The 10,417-nt window shown below is 36.0% G+C and overlaps 1 protein-coding gene across 1 annotated transcript; it reads right to left on the bottom strand.

Moving 5' to 3' along the window:
• Positions 1-5,080: 5,080 nt before the first annotated feature.
• LOC145903354 (uncharacterized protein CFAP97D2-like) lies at positions 5,081-10,171 on the bottom strand. The gene is made up of 5 exons (XM_082991431.1): positions 10,048-10,171; positions 7,074-7,225; positions 6,840-7,001; positions 6,100-6,219; positions 5,081-5,186 (listed from the first exon to the last, which is right to left on the bottom strand). Exons 1-5 carry the CDS (start codon positions 10,148-10,150, stop codon positions 5,148-5,150), a joined length of 576 nt encoding a protein of 191 aa, XP_082847557.1. The 5' UTR covers positions 10,151-10,171; the 3' UTR covers positions 5,081-5,147.
• Positions 10,172-10,417: the final 246 nt, after the last annotated feature.

Below are 10,417 nucleotides of genomic sequence, written 5' to 3'. Positions count from 1 at the left end.
TTATGCGCCTGGTTGTTTAAGAAAATGCCAAACTGCTGTTAAGTATGTTTTGTCAAATGTCAAACCGTTTTTATAGTTATAAGCATAAGCCTGACCGTAGTGGTTATATCAATCTCATTTTCGTTGATATTATGATGTTGTAATAACGCTTGCATCTCAATAAGTTTACGTCACACGCGAATTCACCTTGAGAAGTGTTTTTTAGATTTAATTAAATCATGTCCGAAACGTTAGATTATTTTCTTTAACATACGTCACTGCTGGCAACTTAGGGTTGATTGTGGAAAAATGGTCATAACATTGTCTGCTTAGAAAGTCCTCACGGAGGCATGACGTCAGCTAAGGGGCCTGACACGTTATTTCTTACATTGCGCAAACGAGGTCGCCCAGCCTGCATGCATTTTTTTACTCATTTTATTTTGTCCCTCATTAGGAGAAACCCTCGTACTAGTTTAGGGGTTGTTATGGCTATTCGAAGCAAGAGATCACTGATTAACAGCTGTCATGTATGATTTTTCGGCCCATTTAATAATTAACATGAGCTTAATGCAAATCTAATTCACCACCATTTACATTTGTAAACACAAACATTTCATTCATGTGAGGTAGCTGTAACGATATATCGATTTGCAACGAACCGCCTGACTTTACCTTGTGTCCCTTGTAAGTAACTGCGCCAGAATCGTTGAAGGAAATTGTATAACAGTTATTCTAGATTCGACATGGCTACGTGTTTCCAAAACGTTAATGTTTATTTAATATTTGAACTTGCTGAAGGAAAATAGCAGGAGAAATGCACAAAATGACGCGAAATTGGTGTTATAATGCAAAAGCATTTGGGCAAGCGCGACATCTCGCGACCGTGTCCCCTCGACACAGACTGAATCCTTTTTTATGTACGATTTTGACAACACAACGATCTCTGACGATTTCCGGAGTTCGATTGACGCATATTTCGACGGCGTACGCAATCTTTCAATTTTCAACGATCACCACCGTCTACACTCGTGCGGAAGTCACAGCTGCGATCAATATACGAGTACAACCAGGAGTTGAACAAGGAAATCACATCAAAAGATATGGACAATTCGCAACAAGAACAAATATCCAATCCATCAAAGGACAAGATTAATGTTGCGGAACCATGAAACACTTGTTCGGAAAACATTTACGAGGACGGGAGTTTTTATGTATCTGACGTCACATTTCTCGTATGTTATGTTGTGTTTACGTGGCATCTGTATTTTTATTAACGTCGAGTAATACGCCACGAACCCATTTCAACATACGGCGGATAACGCGATGTTTATTGTATGCACGGAAGACAGCTAAATATCCGGCTATTCAAATTCCGTGACCCTTCCATCAACACAGCTGTCTTTTCAAATGAGTCACGGATCGGGCCGAACCCAAACGACCCTGTGTGCATTTTCTATATAAGCCACACATCTTTAGGTAAAACATAGAGAAAATATAGAGAAATATAGAGTCACGGAGAGTCGCATAGAGTCATTTAAGTCAAGACATTAAGTCGATAATTTTCAAGCCAAACAGACATACATTTTAGTACGCGTGGTTGTAACGTTTTGTTGTAATATTTGTGCGACTGTTATTTATGCATTAAACTGACAGATTAACTTTGGTTTAGATAGTAGCCTTTTTATCAGGAGTCAGATATACGGCAGTGTTATTATTTTGTGTAGACGTTTAAATAACGCCCTACACAGGTGATAAGTATTATTTGATGTGGAAGAGATCGAAACAAACATTTCGAACAATAATAAGGTATGACGTTTCTTTTTCCCTTTGCCAAGTCGACTTGAGCATCAAGTCGACTCGTGACCGAATCACGTGATTTTCAAATTCGACGCGCGAAAACGACGAATTTACATGGGGCTTTTAAGTCAGCTTAAGTTAAGCTGTCTCGGGCTGACAGGCTGTAAATTCAGACTCTGTACTAAATAAATTATCAATATTTCTAATCTAAGCATGCAGAGAAAAGTTATTGGCAGTTAGTTTACGCAAATGCTTGCTGCAAATTGGTCCTTGATTATAATGTGAGTTTACTTTGCCAGATATAATAGATGATTAAACTAAAAGGCTGCATTTTCCTGGAATGTGTTCACAACAACACCATGGTAAGAGTATTCAAGTGAAAATTTCATGTTTAGTAGTATTAATTATCTCTGTCCTTCTTCACAGGATCCTTTTCAGAAGCTCTCTAATCCCGTAATCCCATGTACAATTGAGTGTCAGAAAAGACTGAATGGAATGTTTCATACCAGCCCAATGTTAATTAATTTGAAACAAATATACAGAAGATGTGATAGTTACATAACATAAACTTGTGTCATGGCATTCTTGTCATATTTGTTTTATTTTGACAAACAGAAAAGGTTTACATAAGCCTGCTTTTGTATTTTATTGTTGATTGTTGTTCACATAATCCTTTCATAAATAAGATGCAGTAGCTTAAATATGAATAAACAACCAGTTTGCATTGACTTGTTGTATTATAACACATCCAGCAGCAAATAAAAACAGTTAACACAAGTGCATTCTTCTTCCAAGCAAGTGTCAGCATTCCTGCAATGCATTTGTTTCCTTCAGGTCTCCAAAATGCAACTTAGGTCCTCAAAACGAATGTTGCTTTTTTGTATCTTGATGCTTGTACAATTCATTTAACACTTGCGCAGTATTTATCAAAATTAACTCGAGTAAGCACATCCTTCTCGCCCCTGCAGCATAGAGCATACTCATGTAGTTATACTAGAACTAGTTTATTACTTTTAAGGTTTATTGTAAACAGCAAACCCTCAACGCACAACTTCATAAACAAATTACCTAATCCTAACTTCTTCGCGGCACTTGTCGCAACTGGGTTTAAGCTGACTTAATCGCTTAAGCTGTCCCGTAAACCACTCTCCGCGTTAGATCGAAGTCCGAGACGGCTTAAGACGCTTGCCTTTTTCTCTTCGCCGAAAACGAGAGAGTCGGATCGGCGAGTCAGCTTCGAAGCCGTCTTAAACCGTCATGTAAACGGGGTTTAACAGTCGGCCAACTGCGCACACATTAGTAACGCTCTCGAAACACGTTCGTATTATTGTAGCCTATTTCAACACAAATGATTTTTTGAAGTGTTCTATGAAAACAATTACAAAATTCGTTTAACTACCTTTCATACCACAGTTGGCGCGAAAATAACTGCGCAGCATCACTACCACAACGTGGCATACCCAGAAGAGAAACGTACAGATTAATGACATCGTCCATCCGGACGAGTTATGGTATCGTATGATTAAATAACACTAACCCTGTTTACATGGCCAAGTCGACTTGAGCATCAAGTCGACTCGTAGCCGGGTCACGTGATTTTCAAATTCGACGCGCGAAAACGACGAATTTACATGGGGCTTTTAAGTCAGCTTAAGTTAAACTGTCTCGGGCTGACAGGCTGTAAATTCAGTCTCTGCACTAAATAAATCATAAATATTTCTGATTTAAGCATGCAGAGAAAAGTTATTGGCATTTAGTTTACGCCTTTAAAGGCTTTCTGCAAATTGGTCCTTGATTATAATGTGAGTTTACTTTGCCAGATATATAATAGATGATTTAACTAAAAAGCCTGCTTCAACCCATATTTTTTTAATTTCTGATTAAACTAAAAGGCTTAATTTCCGGATTGTGTTCACAACAACACCATGGTACGAGTATTCAAGTGAAAATTGTATGTTTACTTTAGTTGTATTAATTGTCTCTGTCCTTCTTCACGGGATCCTTTTCAGAAGCTGTCTTATCCCATGCACAATTGAGTGTCTGAAAAGGCTGGATGGAATGTTTCATAGCAGCCCAATGTTGATAAATTTGAAACAAATATACAGAAGATGTGGTAGTTACATAACATAAACTTGTGTCATGGTGTTCCTGTCATATTTGTTTTATTTTGACAAACAGAAAAGGTTCACATAAGCTTGCTTTTGTATTTTATGGTTGATTGTTGTTCACATAATTCTTTCACAAATAACATGCAGTAAAAATGAATAAACAACCAGTTTGCATTGACTTGTTCTATTATAGCACATCCAGCAGCAAATAAAAACAGTTAACACAAATGTGTGGTTTTGCAAAGCCAAAAAATAGTTCCAGTTGCTGAGAATTGTTCTTGCTGTCATGCAAAATGTACATGGCACATCATTAGGGACAAAAGCTTCATTATTCTTCTTTCAAGCACTACAATGCATTTGTTTGCTACAAGCCTGCAAAATGCAACTTAGGTCCTCGAAATGAATTTTCATAAGTTTTGTGCTTTTTGAATCTTGATGCTTAAATTCATTCGAGCAGTGTAATCAACAATAAACCTATCAAAATTAATGCACTAAAACTGAATTGCCACCAAAAGTAAAAACATCCTTTTAATTCCTGTAGCTGTAGCATACAGCAGACTTAAGTAGTTGTACTAGAACTAGTTTATTGCTTAAAGTTTTAGCGTAAAACTGCAAACCCTAAACGCACAAGGCACAACCTCAAAAATAAATTACATAAAACTAACTTCTTCGCGGCACTTGTCGCAATGGGTTTGAGCTGTCCCGTAAACTACTCTCCGCGTTAGATCGAAGGCTGAGACAGCTTAAGCTTGCCTTTTTCTCTTCGCCGAAAACGAGAGAGTCAGTTTTGTGAAAATTAAAAACGAATAAACTTTTGAAAGTTAAAAACCAGTTATTTCCGACAGTGCGAAATAACTGTTGTGAAAATTTTACAGTCCAAAATCAGTTTTGTGAAAATTAAAAACGAATAAACTTTGTCAGTTTTGGAAAAGTCCTAGAATTTATCTTTACTAATGCTGCCCGCGGTTGTTTTAATAACTTACTCTAAGGTTGCATGACAATATGGCATGTAACGTCACACTGATTGCCCTTGATCCTATTCTCTGACTGCAGCAGTTATATTTTATATAGATTAGGATTTCTGTAAATATCTTTCATTTTTACTTAATTTTAAGCTAAAGATTAGTGTATTTTTCTGGGTTCAACTGGTATTTGTAAAAAAAGGTTTCAAATGCTGTGAAGCATAGCCTATTATGTCACTGACTACACGAAAAATTGTATTTGCATTCAATTGTCTATTACATTCAGATCGGTTGAAATGCTTCATTCCAGATCCTCAGTTTTAAGTTTTGGAAGAGTAGTCTAAAAATGTAACACTTTTAAAGGTAAATATCGAAGTGACGTTTAATGACAAAAGAAAGTTTGTATACTTTAAATGTTTTCTTTATGGCCAACAAAGACTCAGTAACAGATTTCATAACAATTCCTCATCGGTATCGCTAAAAACACAAACAACGCAGTTCAAAAACCAAAATAAACGACTGAGGATTACAACATTTAGATTTTAAAACTGCGTTGTTTGTGTTTTTACCGATACCGATGATGCCTGTAAATACAGGCGAAATATTTATATCTAGACAACTTCAGACGAACGACTTAGGATTACTTGCAGGAGTTGACGTTCAATGAGCAGTGTTTTCATACTGTTACTTATTTCTAAGAATTGTCCTTTTGGTCGACATTTTAGAACATGTGAGCGTCCTTATTTGTGATTGGGCGTCTTTTTTGGGGGAATTTTTACGCTGTTTTATCCACAAGCGTCCTTATTTTCAATATGTTTTGGCTAAAACAACATTAAATGATGGGTTCATGAATCACCTGACCAATAAAGTAAACTCTGTTGACCCCACATATAATATTAAAAAATGTGAAGACCTTCTTTTGGTAATGATCCAATACAAAATGAACTTCATCGCTGATCCGCAGCGAAAATATACATAATAGGGAAACTACTGTAGATCACATTGATCGGTCATTGTATACCCCAGTAGAGAAACCCAGCAATATTTATAAAAATGACTTTTGTTAAAACCTTCTCAAGCCTAATTTAATATTTTGTCGAATGTTAAACGGTTTACATATTTGTTCAACCTATGATTATGCAGTGTACATATTAGCCTAGTCATTGTGTCGTTTTTTTAGGTGAAAGTCTCGGATTGTATTAAACATCCACAGTTAACCAAAGTAAGTTAGTTTTATAAATATATTTACTTACACGTCGTATAAATTTGTTAGGATGGTAAGAATGCGGTTGCGACGAATATCGAAGAGAATTTTTAGTATATCCCCAGTCTTGTGGATATTTGGATATATTTGCCATATATCCTTGGTTAACCTAAAAATTCAAAAATTGATTAAACCTGTCTTTAGCAGTGGTTCTCAAACTTTTGAGCAAATTTTTCATGGCGTTCCCCGTTACCTACGATTCGGCCAGGGTATGTACTGGGCACTAATCCCGATCAGGTTTTTTCTTCCTGGTATACGGGTCGGGCTCTTGACCAATGCTGCCAATCACTCGCCCCAGTTGAAAAAACATTTTTTTTGGACCACACCGGGATTTGAATCCAGGATGCCCTGGGCACGAAACCCGATCAGGCTTTATTCTTGGTATACGGGTCGGGCGCTTGGTTAATGCTGCCAATCACCCGCCCAACCAGTTGAAATAACAACTCAGGAATTTTGTGTGTGTGCACAACCGCCATCTTGTTGCTTGTGATAGAATAGGGAGCACCGCTTGGTGCGGGAAACGTACTCAACATTGCACATAAAGTTAGATTATGCCAGTACAGTTTCACGACCAGTCATTCAGAAAGACTACGGGCTCTTCGCGATCCCCTGAATTCGCTCCACGGACCCCTATTAGGTTTATCAAAATTAGTGACAGAATCTAAATCGGCGTCCAAATTCTTGGCCGTAACAGCCATCATTATTATACGATATAAGAAACAGTCTTACCCTCCAACCGTCCTCCCATACGAAGTGGTTGTAATGGGGTTCTTTTGAAGATATACGTTTTAAAATAGCTTGATTTTCGTGAGTAACTCTTAACAACTCCCTTTGCCTTTTGGTTTTGTTTAAGCTTTTTTGTTCATAACTGTTCCAGTTGTCTACTCTCCCCTTTTAACAAGTTTTTGGCAAATTATGATATATTATCTCATTAAGTTACGATACAGGACTGACTTAAGTTACCTTTGTTCGCATAATATAACTCATCTTCTCCATTAGTATTCTATTGTCCCTTTCCACAGTTGCTAATCGCTCTTCCTCCATTTGTAGCTTTTTTAATTTTAAATGCAAGTGCATGTATGTTTCTGGAGGTCTGTTGTCGATAAACTGTTTTGCTGCAATGTCGATTTTGTTAAACTCAAGCCAAAAATGATATAAAAGGTCAAGAAAAGTAAAATGTATTTTATTACCAAGTTGCAAATAATAGCTAAGTTACTATTTTCAAAATTCGTTTAGTAGTCTAATAAGAAACTGATGTAAAGTAGACATAGGCAAGATGGACTTCTAAAGTGCATGTGACACGGAAAAATAAAACATGTTAATAATTAAACTAAGTGATGTTCATAACTTTAAAACATTTTTGGGGAAAATGTAGCCTGATACGGCGACTGGTTTCTGAGATACAGCTGATCAAAGTCGCATTTTTACCGTTGCGAACGAAATCGTGCGAAAGCGCCTTCTCCTATCTGAACAATGCATTTTTTCGACACGAGCGCCTTGTGTGATGTCAATTACGGCACAGCGAAAAAGGTTTACGATTTTTGGTCGCAGCTACTTTTCGTGCAGTTTTCTACATTTTTTAGTTGACGTATAACCGAAAAACTTTGGATACATGTTTGTTGTAGATGTACTACCTTTAGTTTTACGCAAAGTTGCCATAACCGTGACATATGCTCTTTAAGGAAAAAACGATGTTTTTTTATTTTTACCTGCACGTTCGAAATCCAAAAAGTCAAATAGGTTTGGGAAAAGGCCTCTGCGATAATTTACAGCAAAAGTTCAATCAATTACGTGCATTGGTTTGGAAAACATTACTTCATTTTCAAACTTCGTCTTACCTTGTCCCATTAAGGCTTAATGGATCAAGGTAAGAGGGGCCTTTCTGATTTACATTCTGCAAAAAAGAATGTAGGCTACGTATACATATAGTCGGTGAATAAAGGACATCAATACATTTATTTTCATATTTATTGGCAATTTTAAACAAAAAACAATTCTGGATTACGAAGTAAATAGTAAAGTAACCTTTTCACCAGGAAAACTTATGGTAGTAGACTAACTACATTGATGGAAGAGACTCTTCATGCACTGCAGTACATAAGTACCCTAAAAGTTTTGATGCGCAAATAGAACATCTAAGCTCACTATATAATGGCAATAAATTGAGTTAAATTTGGTAGGTTTATCGTTAATCTGTCAACTACTCTTTACACAAAGGCAAACTTCCTAACAAGGATGCAATCTTACCTGAAACTAAAACAATATTTCGTCTACCACATAGCAGTCTTGTATCAATCACCTTGGAGTTTTATGCACGCCTAAAGTGTTCAATAATTTAAAAAAACTGTTTTTTCACAAAACTATATCACCGCTGTTTTCTGTAGTTGTTTTTTCAGTACGTAAACATTAAATTGACACATCGTTGCTTTCATTTCGTAAAAACTTTTGACTGAGGTTAGTGTAGTGGAACAACGTGAACAACATGGTGGAATTTCGTGTTTAAGGTGGCGGTATTTATTTATTTTGTATTTCTAACCAGTTAATTTTGTGCCATGCTGTTCAGGTAAGATGGCCCCCTTGTTTGGAAGTTTGCGTAAAAAGTAGCTGACATAAGTGAAGGATACCTACCATATACAACCTAATTTATTGGTAATCTACAGTAAATGTTCTCTTTGTACATGAAAACTTTCCGGGTACTTGTGTGCAAGAAGAGCCTCTTTTATGATTGTATATAGTTACTACAATATGTCGATGTTGAAAACGTTACAATAATTCTTATTCCAGAAAATTAATTTTTGTTTCAAATTCTAATAAATATGAAAATAAATGTATTGATATCATTTATTCATCGACTGTATATGTACATCCTTAGGCTATCTTACCTTAGTCTGTTAAGGTTTCAATAAGTTTGAAAAAAATAGCCATAATAGTGATTAGGATATGCAGAGAGTAGTACCCACTGTTTCGACCTATAACGTCTCGTCAATGCCACTGGTAACTGTTTAGACAGGCAGGCACTGAAATTTGACGAGACATTGTAGATTGAAACAGTATGAACTGCTGTCTGTAGCTCTGAACAATTGATGTGTGTTTGTTGTTCGATCACAAAATTTAATTTCCCATTCTATCAGCTGTTATTTGCAACATGCTAATAAAGTACATTTTTCTATTAACTTAGTTTGTAGGATTTCTAGCTAAAACTTAAAACAAAAATGCGAACCCCTTAGCATTTGAACTGACTGTTTAACACATTTAAAACAACCCCTTAGCATTAGGCTACCAAAACTACGTTCGATGCATCCAATATTTTCACGGACCGGTCCTCAAAGGTGTGACAGATAAATACAACATAAATAAATAAACACGTCAATCCTTGCAATTGAATTCACACTGTCACAAATGTGTAACAAACAGATCAACGAGCAGCAATCTCCTTTCAGTCTATGAATCAACCAGTGAATTGTAAACACATACAAAAAGGAAACTTGATGGCGATTAGCTCCAGCACATACCGATTTTTTTTTTAAATAAAGGAATTCTAATAAAAGTGACGTCAGTTAACCGAATTTTGCCCTTTTCCCTGCGATTGTAGTTTGCAACGTTTTGTAATCGTTTATTTTTAAATTTAATATTCTAAATAGTCAGGTTCTTTTTACATAAACCACCAGCTTAAAAATTGGAATGCTTCCCAAAGAAAACATAAAGAACCAATGATTGCTTTCTATTTTTTGTAAAAACAATCGCCACAGCTAAATGTCAAGGAAATGCTAGACACCAAAAACGCGAAAATGCAATTTTACTAACAAAGCTTTAATTCTGTGAAAAATGATGATTTGATTACAAAAGGCTATTATTTTTTAAGTGAATGATAACAGAAACAAAAATATTCAGAAGAAAACTAGAACCCAATGATCGCTGCCAATTTTTTAAGGCTTACCTTGAATTACTTTGCGTCGGTGAATATCAAAACGGTTTTGGTCCCATCGCTTTTTTAATAGTTTATTGTTGGCTGGAGTTATGGGTTGATACGCCCTATGCATGCTGCTCAAATAATCTGCTAAAAAAAGATTTTGCTTCAACGCCAGGATTTTATGTGCATTTGTTGGTACTTATGCCCTACGTCACAAATCTAAATTGTGATTACACAAACCACAATGAAACAGTCACAATTGGCATTATTGAACCTACTGAAAAAAACGCAGCAAATTCCAGTGGTATAATTGCGAATTTATTTTGTAATTGTAGAGGGCAAAGATTATTAAAATAAAACGATTTGGAATGAAAATGGAAGATTACATGTACACAAT

Source organism: Ascidia mentula, chromosome 5 (genome assembly GCF_947561715.1).
Source record: "Ascidia mentula chromosome 5, kaAscMent1.1, whole genome shotgun sequence".
In the NCBI taxonomy this organism is placed as follows: domain Eukaryota; kingdom Metazoa; phylum Chordata; class Ascidiacea; order Phlebobranchia; family Ascidiidae; genus Ascidia; species Ascidia mentula.
Note: the sequence above shows the minus strand (reverse complement) of the source record. Positions and strands in the feature narration are given on the sequence as shown.

Coding starts and splice junctions, on each gene's coding strand:
- LOC145903354 (XM_082991431.1), bottom strand. CDS start 10,150: ATGCATAGGGCGTATCAACCCATAACTCCAGCCAACAATAAACTATTA. Junction 7,226..10,047: donor CCGACGCAAAGTAATTCAAG/GTAAGCCTTAAA, acceptor TCGACATTGCAG/CAAAACAGTTTATCGACAAC. Junction 5,187..6,099: donor CTAACAAATTTATACGACGT/GTAAGTAAATAT, acceptor TTACATTTTTAG/ACTACTCTTCCAAAACTTAA.